This window comes from Gymnoscopelus braueri (assembly GCF_963280865.1).
Source record: "Gymnoscopelus braueri genome assembly, chromosome: 9".
NCBI classification, from domain to species: Eukaryota; Metazoa; Chordata; class Actinopteri; order Myctophiformes; family Myctophidae; genus Gymnoscopelus; species Gymnoscopelus braueri.
The window spans coordinates 1,536,275-1,549,593 of NC_137610.1; the positions used below are offsets into that span (position 1 = coordinate 1,536,275).

The following is a 13,319-nucleotide window of genomic DNA, read 5'->3' on the forward strand; positions in this document are numbered from 1 at the left end:
CGTGTGTAGTCTCATGCCAGACGCAGGGAGGAGTCTCTGATCAGTGACATCGATCAGCTGGAAGCCTCCATGAGGGAGCAGGACATGCTGGGAGGTCAGGAGACTCCCGCTGAGGAGATCGCTCGACTCCGAGAGGCGTCCATGATGGACTCTCTTGTCCTGGAGCAGGTACGTGGAGCTAAACACACTGGTTGTCAAACGCATCGCGAGGCGTTGTGAGCTTGTAGATCGGCTATTTTCACAATAGTTATCTGTGGAACCGAGTCAAACTAAATGTAATGCCTCAACTCCTACGTGCAAAGTTAAAATATGATATCAGGTTTATTTGGGATGCCAGCAAAGACACACACACACACACACACACACACACACACACACACACACACACACACACACACACACACACACACACACACACACACACACACACATATATATTCACAGTGAAGACAGTTTGAGAGTGTCATTTTAGATTTTTAGCTAAAAAGCATCATTTTATACTTAGGCTATTCAAAATATAGCCTGTAGATCTGCATAGATCTGCATATATAATTTGTGCAAATCTTATATACATATAAGTGTACCTTTTTAACTCAAATCCTCTGGAGGTCCCTGGAACAACATATTTTGAGATGTGGGTCCGCGGCCAAATACACATCATTTTGGGGGTCCTTGACATGAAAAAGTTTGAGAACCACTGATATAGAAACGTACGTTTTTCAGAAAACATCGTAGGATTTAGAAGACATTTGTAGAATCGGCCTCAGGTCTTAACACATCCACTGCCAAGGGCTAATCTCATAATGTACTCACCAGTGCCAAGGTGTTTTTGTTGTTTTTTTGTTTTTTTCATGTCGCCATAGATCTTGTTAAAATCCTTAAGATTGAGCGCTACACAGTCTGTTTACATCCGCGAGATCTCCCTGTATCTCCCAGTGAAAACCACGTGTCAAACGGGGCATCCATGTTTGAGTTAGAGCGGATTACGTTAAACAGTGAAATGCGAGGAGAAAAAACTACAGGAAGAGAATTGAGTTTCAGTTTCGTCTGTAGAATGGGAGCGGGCGTGATCGTGAAAACCGGATCCCAAATAATTCTATTTCCTGTCATCAAACCGGAAACGGAAGTGGATCAAAAAAATTCCGAAAGTGCACCCGGACCGCGCATGCGCGAAAAGACCGCAGCCCGTAGGGCTACGGTCTCGGCGCTTAACAGTTGGATTTAACGGCCCGTAGGACTACGGTCTTGGCAGTTAATGTGTTAATGGGTTAATGTGGCTGTGATCTCTGTTGGTAGTTGGGTGTTCCTAACAGAGCTGTAAACCCTAACATGGCTGTTCCTAACAGAGCTGTAAACCCTAACGTGGCTGTTCCTAACAGAGCTGTAAACCCTAACGTGGCTGTTCCTAACAGAGCTGTAAACCCTAACGTGGCTGTTCCTAACAGAGCTGTAAACCCTAACGTGGCTGTTGGTCTCTGTTGGTAGCTGGGTGTGTCTGAAGAAACGTCGAGTCCTGAACAGGAAGCTGATAAACAGAAGAAGGTTGATCGCATCAAAGCGCTCATCGCCAAGAACAGGTAAATATGCCCGAAGATAACACACTGATACATTACAATAACCCTATACAATACAATAACACCAGAGTCTGAATCAGAATCATAACATCCGCCAAATACATATCATTTTGGGGGTCCTTGACATGAAAAGGTTTGGGCACCACTGATTTTTTTTTTCTCCGAAAAACTTTTAGAATTGGCCTCAGGTCTTAATGGGTTATGGTGCAAGAAGAGTATCAGCGAGTGTAAAGTTCAACCACTTAGTCCAGGGGTCTTCAACGTTTTCAGCCTAAGGACCCCCTAGCTGAGAGAAAGATGAAGCAGGGACCCCCATATTGTATAACATTGTGTTTCAGATTCAACTTTTTTTTTTTACTTGGTCTGCTCTTTTTTCCCCTCTACACCTATACCTCTTTGCCAAAAATAGCCGATCTACAAGCTCACAACGCCTCGCAGCGCGAGGCGTTGTGAGCTTGTAGATCGGCTATTTTCCTCAGAAAAGGGATGCTAGGGTTCAAGTGGTTCAAAAAAACATATCACACAAAGATTTGGCGGACCCCCTTTAGTGACTCTGAGGACCCCCTAGGGGTCCCGGACCCCCTGTTGAAGACCCCTGACTTAGTCCAGACTTAGTCCACAAAAGGTTGCTTTACTGGCGTAAACGCAATACCAGGTAAACACAGCAGACAAATAGACAGCAGAAACAATGCATGACAGTCTTCAGCCCCGCCCCCACAACACCCCATCATGACATCCACATTGTAAATAAATGATAATGTCCTGCACTTATTAGTCCACTCAAAAATGTGTGTGTGTGTGTGTGTGTGTGTTTTTCCATCATGCATAATGTTGTTCCCAGCTTGGCATTGAGTCCAGATCAGGATGAACATCAGGATGGTTCGGGTTCTGTTCATCAGGAGAAACTCATCAACATCTCATATGATCTGGCTGCTCAGGCTTCCAGACGCAGCAAACTGACCACAGGTACACACAACTAACAGAAAACTGACCACAGGTACAAACAACTAACAGCAAATACAAACAACTAACAGCATACTGACCAGGGCCGGATTACCCATAGACCTTAGGGGGCGAGTGCCCTGGGGCACCAGCCAATGGGGGCACGCCAATGGGGGCACGCTTCGCGCGCGGGGGGCACTTCAACTTGAGGTCGCCCTGGGGCACCACATAGTGCTAATCCGGCCCTGATACTGACCACAGATACAAACAACTAACAGCAAACTGACCACAGATACAAACGACTAACAGCAAACTGACCACAGATACAAACAACTAACAGCAAACTGACCACAGATACAAACGACTAACAGCAAACTGACCACAGATACAAACAACTAACAGCAAACTGACCACAGATACAAACAACTAACAGCAAACTGACCACAGATGCACACAACTAACAGCAAACTGACCACAGATGCACACAACTAACAGCAAACTGACCACAGATGCACACAACTAACAGCAAACTGACCACAGATGCACACAACTAACAGCAAACTGACCACAGATGCACACAACTAACTGACAACAGCTACAGCTGGGGGGGGCTTTCAGGTAGGATGGGGGGCCTTTTTTCTAGTTATAGTTATTGTGCTTGAGGTCAACGGCCCTTAATGGTGCTTTCATGTTGTGTGTGTGTGTGTGTGTGTGTGTGTGTGTGTGTGTGTGTGTGTGTGTGTGTGTGTGTGTGTCTTTGCAGTGAAAAGCGTGTCCCCCCCGCCCTCACCCCGCCCCCCTCAACTGAGTGACGGCTCGCACTTCATGTGTGTGTAGTTCAGCAGTAAGAGTCTGTCTTTACATGTGTTAATTACGTGTTAATTGCATGTTAACTATGTCAATTACACATTAACGGTGTGTTCATCTGTCAATGTGTTAATCATGTGTTAATGACGTGTTCATGATATGTGGCTGATGCGTCATTGGTGTTCGGGCGTGGTCTGTCTGTCTGTCTGTCTGCGTTGATGAAGGCCAATACATGCTCCTTCTGGCGTAGGAAAATCGTCCGGTTCGTAAAAGCTTCCTGAACTATAGTTCATAGAGTCGAAACATCTTGGAGGTGCACGAGTTCCCAAGGAAAAGTTCTGAGACAGTCTTTCCAAAGCTCAGAATGACGTCAATTTGTAGTTATATCACCTCCCTTTCCCAAGAAAAGTCCAGACGTCGGGAGTATGTGTTGCGCTTGACACGTTGTTGTTGTCTCTCTGTCCTCAGTGAAGACCTACACCTGAAGGACCAGCAGGAGGCAGCAGAGAGCAGACAGCATGACGAACACCGACCTACTGCGCCGCCTCTCTCTGACCTCTAACCTCTAGAGGTCAAACTGTCCAGGAAGCACTTCTGTCAGTATTAATTAAACCACCGTTTGAGTAAATGATTTAATTAAACCGCCGTTCGATCAAACGATAAAAAAAAACACAGTTTTTTTTATCAAACGATTTGGACACTTTGGGAACGTCTTATCAAGAGCTCTTAGTGTCCATATTCTGTCGCGAACGTTCAGCGGAAAATGGACGATCTACAAGCCGACAACACGTCGCCGGCTTGTAGATCGGACATTTTTGCCGAAGAGATTGAATACAGGCGCCTCAATGTTAAATTGGAAAGATTTAACATTTGTAAAGATTTTACATTTTGTAAAATGGTGTGAAATAATATAAGTATGCATGATGTGAACATGCACGGACATCATTATCAAACCTATATGTTCCCTTCAACTTCTTGTTTATGTCCGAAATGACTGGCTATACACAGGTTTTGTAGCAATTATAGAAATATTAGGCCTCAGATGTTCAAATCCTGTACACTTTAAATTACTTCAGGCCATATTCCAATTCCTTTATTTTTGTTATAGTTTGGAGAAGAGAAAACAGCCAGTTTAATGTTTAGGTGCCCACAATGTTTAGGTGCCCACTCTTCCTGTTAGCAAGAGATTTGGAGTCGAGGGGGGGAAAAGAAGTGGACCAGGTACAGAGCCTTGGGGGACCCCAGTGGTTTTTAACGCGGCACCACCCAGCACCTTGGGGTGCTGTGGTGATGTCACCAAGTGTTTTTGTTTTAATTAGTGATTAGACGTGTCGGTACGGTCGTTAACGTCCGTACCGACACACCTGTTTAATTCTGGTTTGTATTAACACAATTTTACATGGATTTATTTCTGCTAATTGTTTTTTTATTGATTTAATTTCAATCTTTATGAAGACTTCATCAAATTGACCTTAAAAGTGGTGTATGTTTTTTACTGTTAAATACAGTGCTCTATATTGTGATGGTAATCATTGCTATATTGAGTGTTTGTTCAGTAACAGGGGTCTCCCTGTCTCTCCCTGTCTTTAGTATACATAAAATACATGTTCAGCTCTGAATACTAATTCTATCCTACCAGGAAATTGAACCACACCAAAGATAATTTCTCAGATAGTGTTCCAGTTCCAATTTTGTCTGCTAATCTTTTCCCCATCACATCCAATTTCACTTGTTTATACTGCATGAGTTCTCTCTCCTAGTTTGATAAAAAATTGGTATCCTGACCTGACGATGTATTTTGTGTTTATTAAAGAGCTGGAGAGACGGGGAGAGCCCTGTTACTGAACAAACACTCTATAGTGTTTTTTCAAGTTAAAGGAATCATTTTCCTCTGCATCTTCTCAGGGGTCCATGTTTGTGGCCCAACGATGGACATGTTGATAAGGCCATAGACCAGCAGTTCTAAAACGTTTTTCATGTCAAGGACCCCCAAATGAATTTGTCTGCAGACCCCCATCTGAAAATATGTTGTGCCAGGGACCCCCATACATACACAAGATTTGTGTTGTTAAAATGTATATATAAAAGGGTTAAAGTGATGTTGATGCTATTATATTAACTAATTTAGCTGGGAATCCCCAGATATATATTTTTTATATAGCATAACATTTTAACCACCTTTTATACTTTGCATTTTCGAAACTAGCAGATCTACAAGATCACAATGCATTTCCAAAAGTTTTTTAGTAATTTAATGTATTTTTCTTCTCTTTTTCTTAGACATTTTAGCTACACAACTATAATGGGGCCTTGGACAAAATCCTTTCAGTTGAGGGTCTAGACCAAATACATAATCAATTTGAGAGTCCTTGACATGAAAATGGGGGGGGGGTCCATAACTCAACAGTAAACAAACCAACATACAGTGAGTGTATATATGCAAGGTATCTGCCCATTTCTAAAGTGACAATTTAAGGATTTTTTAGACCTTTTTAATGCCCCTAAAATGAAAAAATAAAATAAATTCCATTAACTGTGTCAAAAGTAATCAACAAACTAAAAGATTGTCAAACATTGGCCAAATTGTCAAATATTAAACAGGCCCAAATTGTGAAAATAGACGATATACGTGCTCGCATGTGAGCTTGTAGATCGTCTATTTTCACAATATGTATCTGTGGAACCTAGTCAAACTAAATCTAACGCCTCAAATCATGCAATTCTGGTGTTTGTCAGGGTGGGGGGTCCCCAGTTCAAATATTATTATTTCGGGGGGTTGCGGCCTGGAAAGTTTTAGAACCAGTGTTCTCCTAAACATGCATGTTTACTATCACAATATAGAGCTCTAACGCTTTTGTTTGGTTTAAATATCACTGACACCCCCTTTAACTTATACTCCGTTGCACAACGTTGTCGCTTGCCACAGATTTCCACACTTGAAAATATTGTCAAGCTTAATACTGCGGAAATTAAGCTTAAACACTTTAATCCTAGCGTCCCTTTTCTGGTGCAAACATCTACAAGCTCACAACTTGTAGATTGACAATTTTTGATCTGCATGTTGACATGCTTGTAGATCAATAGTAGATGATAGCCGAAGCTACTAAATAGCTTCGGCTATCATCATACAAGCTTTGTAGATATTTTCGGAAAATAGATTTAGTCTCGATAAAAAGGAAGAAAAATAAAACTGGATGGGGCCTAATACAGAACCCTGTGGGACCCCAGGTTTAAGTGGTTTTTCACAGTTCATGTTCAGTTATGAATTATTTCCTCTGTCAAAGAAAGCAGGTTACTATATGAAAGAAGTTGATTTATAATTGATGGAGAGTTGCCACTTTTATCTCTGCAAATTAGATTTATAATTGTTAAATATATCTGAGTTGTAAATAATCTCTGCGTCAGTGTGAATGTTTTGGATTCAGAGACGTTTTGTTTTTATTGCAGAGTTTTATTTAAATAGTGAAGGAAACGCGTTCAGCGTTAGATTTTTGGTTTTTATTTGGTTTTTAATTTGTTTTTAATTTTGTTTTCATTTGCTACGTTTTGAGATGGTGGATCTGACCCTGGAACAGCACATGTAAAAAGCAATAAGGACGTTTATTGAACCAGGACTGTTTTTTGTTTTGAGGTTTTTATTCAGTTGTATTTTTGTGTATAAAGTTGTAATTATGCCAGGTTTATTGTTTATATTCTGTACATGGTGAAGCAGAACGGAGGACGGAGCCAAATATACGACTAAACTACACTTGATATGCAAATGTTCATGTCCTTCCTGTTTTATACCATGTTGAATAAAATGTGGCTGTTCTTACTCTGGTCTTTACGTTCTTTATGTTATAATGAGTTATAATGCAAATATATAGACGTAGTGTTTATGTTTTTAAGGTGCTATAATGCAAACCTATAGATGGGTTTCCCGTTTGTAAACATTGAGGATGATGCGCGCGCAGTGGAGGGAAGAGCCTGTAGAGGGCGCTATTACCCGCAGCATCTCTGGCCACTGTACATTGATAAAATAAATGGTCTTCACCGGGTTTAATGAAAGTAGATTAAATGATGCAGTTTGTAATATCTTCTTTACTCAATAAAAATGATTTGTCAGAAGTTGGATCTGTCTGTATATAATAGCAGCATTATGCCTATTCTGCCTATAATAGCAGCATTATGCCTATCTAAATCCCGAAAATAACAATAGAGTGAATGGCACTTCCGGGTCGTTCTACCTCCCGCATGCGCAGAATGCACACTCTGCTCTGTGATGACGTCGCGCGGAAACCCATCTATAGATATAATGTTTATATTATGTTTGTCTGGGTAGCTCAGTCGGTAGAGCACTCGCCTTTTGGACAACAAGGTCATGGGTTTCGATCCCAGGCACTGCCAACTCAGTGCATGAATAGCACGGCTTGGGTGTGGCGCTCCACCTCAGCAATCCATCTCCCAGAGGTCTAGTGCATTGTAACGGCTTAAAGTGTAGTTATCTTAAAAACACCATTTAATTTTTTTTTTAAATAGCAGATCTACAAGCTTGCAATGGGTCGTAATGCAACGCGTTGTAAGCTTGAGGGCAATAAAGGGATAGTTCACCCCCCCCCCCCCCCCCCCCAAAAAAATATCTAGCGATTATTCACCCCATGCAGCCTTGAATTCATGGAGATATTTGTTTGTTTTTGACGCATTCCTAAGCCAATCATTTGATGACTGGCGTAGTCTCCGGTATAAGGGACTCAATGGAATCTCTTAAGAGTCTCCGCCGGTCATCAAGTTATATCAACGCGTTGTGAGCTTGTATATATGTACCACGGACGCTGTTGTACGATAAATTATGCTTAATAATGAGATGTGTTGCATATCTGGGAGGAGGTGGATTAATAATTATGAGAATAAAAGTAGCCTATGTCAATTATTATCATTAAAATTAGAATGAGTTCAACCCCTCCTTGTCAGTCCATAAATGTATTCACACTAATGGGAAAACGGGGGAAAACTGCTTGTTTAGTTTATCAGGCCACCACAGCTCCTTTATTTTGATTAATTATCTTCATCACAAATGTATGTTTAAAGGCAGTCTGTCTGAGTTTCAGTAAAAACAAAATAAACTATCAGTTTCTTAAATTAGACTTTTTTTTTTTTACCTACATTTTTATCCCACGATTTTGTAACCCCATTTTTTACACCCAGTGCCAATTGTCTATGTAATCCTGGGCACTACCTTCCCTCTGCCAACCTAGGGAGGCCAGGGCCGAGCTCATGCCTCCTTCAATGCATGAGAGCCAACTGACCTTCTTGTCACCTGACAGGGGAGAGTTTCCCTGGTTGGACGTAGCGCGTGGAAGGAACACGTTATTCCAACCAGTTCCCTTCCCCTCCATCAGGCACCCCGGCTGGCCAGGGGGAGGCAGTATAGTGACCAGGATTACTGCATGTTTTTGTGGGAACAGGAACACGGGGAGAACATGCAAACTCCACACAGAAAGGCCCCTTCGCCATAAATTAGACTTTGATTATGTTTTGACCCGCCAGGTAATGCCTTAGAATGAAATGAGCTCTAGGCCAAACTTACTTACCGACCCCTGCACTACAGCAACACATTGTTTAACCCTAGTGTCCGTATTGTGGGGAAAGCTTTTGCAGATCGACAAGCTTGTCGATCAGCTATTTATTTTGCGAAAGCTTTACCCACAATAACAGAAGACAGAAAAGATACTAGGATGGAGCCCTGAGGGACGCCGGTCAACCATAAAGGGTTAAGTGGTTAACGATATTAAAGTTTCAAAGATTTGGATTCAAAGAATGACATTTAAATGTCATTCTGTTACCATCACAGTCCAATGTCTTGTAAAGGATATAGGGCATAGCAGTGGCTAGTATTGTAATTGTGTAAGTCGCTATTTATAAGAGCGTCTGCTTAATGCCTTGTAATGTAAAATGATAATAAAGAACCAAATGGACTCTTTATGAGTTTGTAGCTCTGAAGGTATACAATTGCAGCCATTCCCAATCTGTGAGCCAGGGCCCCCTGGTGGGCTGTGAGGATCTTGCAAGTGGACCACCAGTTAATTGGCATAATACTTGAGACTTTATTGATAACACAACATTAATATAAATAAATGATGTAAAAAAAAAAAAACACAAGAGTCATGGTATTTTTATTTTCTTAAAAATCTTGAAAAAATGTTTTCATTCCAAGAGAGCATCTTGGGTCTACTCTTTTTCTTAATTCATGTCAATGATATGAAATCAGCCTGTAACTGGGATCTAAATGACTTTCTGCCGATGATGCAGCTCTACTGGTCTATTCTCGGTTCTACTGTTCTCTCTACTAGTCTATTCTAGTCTCTACTGTTTTCTACTGGCCTCCATTAGTGTATTCTAGTCTCTACTGGTCTCTTGTAGTCTCTATTGGTCTCTACTGGCTCTATTTGTCTCTTTTAGTCTCTCATCAAGACAAAAGAAAATATAATAATCACTTTGTCAAGAGCTTAACAAGGTCAGCTCATGGCTGATTTACAACAGGTTATCCCTACACATTAAAAAACAATTGCTTCACTTTGGCTCAGGCATCAGACTGAGGAGATCCCCGGGTGTCAGGGTTGTGGTGGAGTACTGCGAGATCACAGCTAAGGAGGAGGTTACCTACTCGGGCTGTATATTAGATCAGCTTATCCGGAGAAAGTATGGCACAAAAGTTTCTCTCTAAGGTCAATCAGAGAGTCTGATTCCTCGGTACGATGTCCACATTTCAGAACAGAAACGAGTTGGAGATTTTGTTGGGGGCTCTGGTTCAATGCCATTTTGACTACGCCTGTTCTTCTTGGTACACCAGCAACCCCAGGATTAACTCACCTCCTCCCAGCACATTTTGGACTGCCTGAAGTGGCTGAGTAGATGAGAGTGACCCAAATCAAGATGTCCATGGTGCATAGGATTTTGAATAATGTAGCTCCTAAGTATCTACGTCATTATTTAACTAATGACAGTCATGTTCACGACCAAGCTACAAAGGGGAGATCCGCTGACCTGGCTCCTGTCAGATTGAAGAGAAACATAGAACAATATACATTCATGTACACAGCAACTGTGGCATGGAATGGGGTTACCTGTAGACCTTAACCCATTCAATCCGGGAACGCATCTGTGTCATTTTAGATTTGAGCTATAACCATTATTATATACTTTGGCTATTCAAAAATATCAGATCTACAAGCTCGTAGCGCGGCACTCGGTGCCGCGCTACGAGCTTGTAGATCTGCTAGTTTTGAAAAATCTTGAACATTTGTACAAATCTTTGAATTTTTTTAAACAACATTTTTACTCAAATCTTTACGTCTGGGGGTCCCTGGAACAGCATATTTTGATGGGGGTCGGACATATGTAGAATGAAAATATTTTGTTCCAGGGACCCCTCCAGAAGCAAAGATTTGAGTTAAATATGTTTGCTAGAAAAAAAAATCTAAACAATAAATAGCAGATCTACAAGCTCATAGTGCCGTGCTATGAGCTTGTAGATCTGCTATTTTTGAATAGCCAAAGAAATCTAAAATGACACAGATGCGTTCCCGGTCTAAATGTGTTAAGAGTAACAGTTCCCGTATGTTTCTTTTAAATCTTCCTGGTTGGGGAAGCAGAGGCTGGGTCTAGATATGGTCTAAGTGAATTGAAATACCTGTTTTACTTTCTTTGATACAGCCTGGTGTTTTAATTTATTTATTCAAGTTGTACAGTTGTTATATATTTATTGAGTGGTGCCAACCACTCCTACATTTGGGTTGTATTTGTATTGTCTTAGGTATAACCCCTCCCCCCACCTGTATTCTTCAGGCCCCCAAGGACACTTTCTTGCACCAATGTGTGCTTGGACTGACACACGCGTCCGTCCGTCCGTCCGTCCACACACACACACACACACACACACACACACACACTAATCACCACATAATTTTCACATAGATGTGAAAGGACCACAATGGAAATAAGCCGCTGGCTTTCTTGCTTCTTATCAGGAAAGCCATTATTTGATAATAGTGTGACAATGGGTAGCCTATATTGTACATTATGTTTATTATCACTAAAGAGGTCAAAGTCACTGTGATGCTGACAAATAGGAACTTAAATTATACTCCGCCCTGAGATTGGGAGGTCAGGGTTCAATCCCTCGGCCGAGTCAAGCCAAAGACTATAAAATGGGACCCAATGCCCCCTGCTTGGCACTCAGCATCAAGGGTTGGATTGGGGGGGTCCATGGGGGTGTACATGTACATAATTTGACATACTATCATCAGGTCCAGGGGGTGTACTTGTACATAAAGCCGCCTCACGCTACAGAAACAGGAGATGGGCCCCTGTCCTGTGGGCCACATGGCTCAGGAAACGTTGGTTCCCAAGGCTACATAACAACTTAATCCTCATCTTCAATGTCTCCTTCTACCCCTTTGTATTTGTCCTTAACACGTTTATCATCCTCCTCTTCCTCCTCTCCCTCCTCCTCCTGCTTTTGTCTGGCGAACCAGTTCCTTGACTTCATCAGGTAGGAGGCGGTACAGTGTTCGCTCGTTCCCGAATCGCCGTCTTCCTCGTCGCTTTGCTCGGCCTCCTGCCAGCTGTGTGGCAGGAAGGCCCCACCCCCACCGGCGGTCTTCCTCAGGTAGGAGGAGCCGGGTCGCTGATGAGGGAGACGGGACGGCGAGTATCTCTGGGGGTTCAGGAAGCCACGGAACATCTCCAGGTCGTTGTCGTCGTCCTCCCCGTCCACGCCCTGCAGCCTGCGGTAGGCCAGCGTGTACAGCTCCAGCGCCTTGGCGTGGAAGGTCATCTCCGACATGGCGAAGTCACACAGGATCTTCTTGACGTCTTTGACGCGCACCTCCTCGATGGTCTCCTTCAGCTCCCGGGCGCTGCGGGCCACCTCCACGGTGGCCGCCTTCAGCTCCACCTTCCTGTGTTCCATGTGGTTGAGCCGGAGCCGGGCCTCGTGCTTGGCCACCCTCTCCCGGGCGTAGCGGGTGGCAGTCAGCGCGTCGCGGTTGCGTCTCATGAACATGCCGTATCTTTTCAGCGGCTCCACCACGCAGAGGTCCAGACGGTCGACTGCCGCGTGCCGGCAGTCCTGCACCTTGGCCAGGTGCTGGGTGAACTGCTTGATTTGGTGCTGGAGGCTCAGCGGGGTCTGGGTGTCGGCGTACAGGCCGATCTCGCGCACCAGCTGGTCGGCTTTGTTGCCGATGGCACGCGTCTTGCGGACGTAGCTGGAGAAGAGCTTGCACATCTGGCCCAGGTGGAGGTCAAGGTGGTCCACCTGGTCCTTCAGACGACGGATCTGCAGGTCGATGGTCTTGAGGTTCGGAGCTCTGAAGTCTGTGTAGTACATGACGACGCAGTGGATTTACTGAGTATTAACGTTACACAGTAGATGTGCTGAATAATGTTACACAGAGTGGATTTACCGAGTATGAAACTTAAACAGAGTAATCATCCCGGTAGTTGTAACTTAAGTCCAGATGTCTTAAAAGGGATGGAGTAGAATTTTACTGAATATTATAGTAGATGTACTAAATATCATATTACCTACAGTAGATAAACTGAATATCAATTCACGTTTGAGGCATTTACTTTGAATGCTGCAACGGTAACACGGTACAGTAGACAGAGTATATTTACTGAATGTAGATGTATTGAATATTACTATTCCTTTTAAACATGTTGATTGGTTTAAACGTTTACGACATCATGAAGTCCCCGCCTCTTACTCAGGCGTGTCCAATCAGAGAGCAGTAGGACATGTGGTCTGTTGTACTGCAGCGTGATGTCACCGTGGTGACATCATCGTTCAGAGGCTGAAATGGCTGCAGCGATGTCATGATGACGATTAGGGTGAGGATCCTATGGTTTCCGGTTCCTTAAGGATTCCCTCTTAATGGTCCGATTCCTTAATGGTTTTGACCTTAAATATAATTTTTTATACACACAGAAATTGAATCATACATACAATATTGC

At 42.9% G+C, this 13,319-nt stretch overlaps 2 protein-coding genes across 3 annotated transcripts in view; one reads left to right on the top strand and one right to left on the bottom strand.

The window, feature by feature from the left end:
- The window catches only part of LOC308092413 (pleckstrin homology domain-containing family A member 5-like), a 150,709-nt gene extending 143,572 nt beyond the window's left edge, over positions 1–7,137 (top strand). For both annotated transcript variants that reach the window (XM_080438287.1, XM_080438288.1), the window contains 5 exons: positions 10–168; positions 1,486–1,577; positions 2,416–2,540; positions 3,280–3,343; positions 3,792–7,137. In XM_080438287.1, the coding sequence (XP_080294413.1) occupies positions 10–168; positions 1,486–1,577; positions 2,416–2,540; positions 3,280–3,343; positions 3,792–3,885 (534 nt within the window). In that variant the 3' untranslated portion in view covers positions 3,886–7,137. The remainder of the gene's footprint in view (positions 1–9; positions 169–1,485; positions 1,578–2,415; positions 2,541–3,279; positions 3,344–3,791) is intronic.
- A 4,587-nt stretch (positions 7,138–11,724) lies between these two features.
- LOC308091639 (CBY1-interacting BAR domain-containing protein 1-like) lies at positions 11,725–12,693 on the bottom strand (the record flags this gene model as incomplete). Its single annotated transcript, XM_080437301.1, has 1 exon — positions 11,725–12,693. The coding sequence occupies one exon, from the start codon at positions 12,691–12,693 to the stop codon at positions 11,725–11,727; it is 969 nt and encodes a 322-aa protein (XP_080293427.1).
- Between the last annotated feature and the right edge of the window lie 626 nt (positions 12,694–13,319).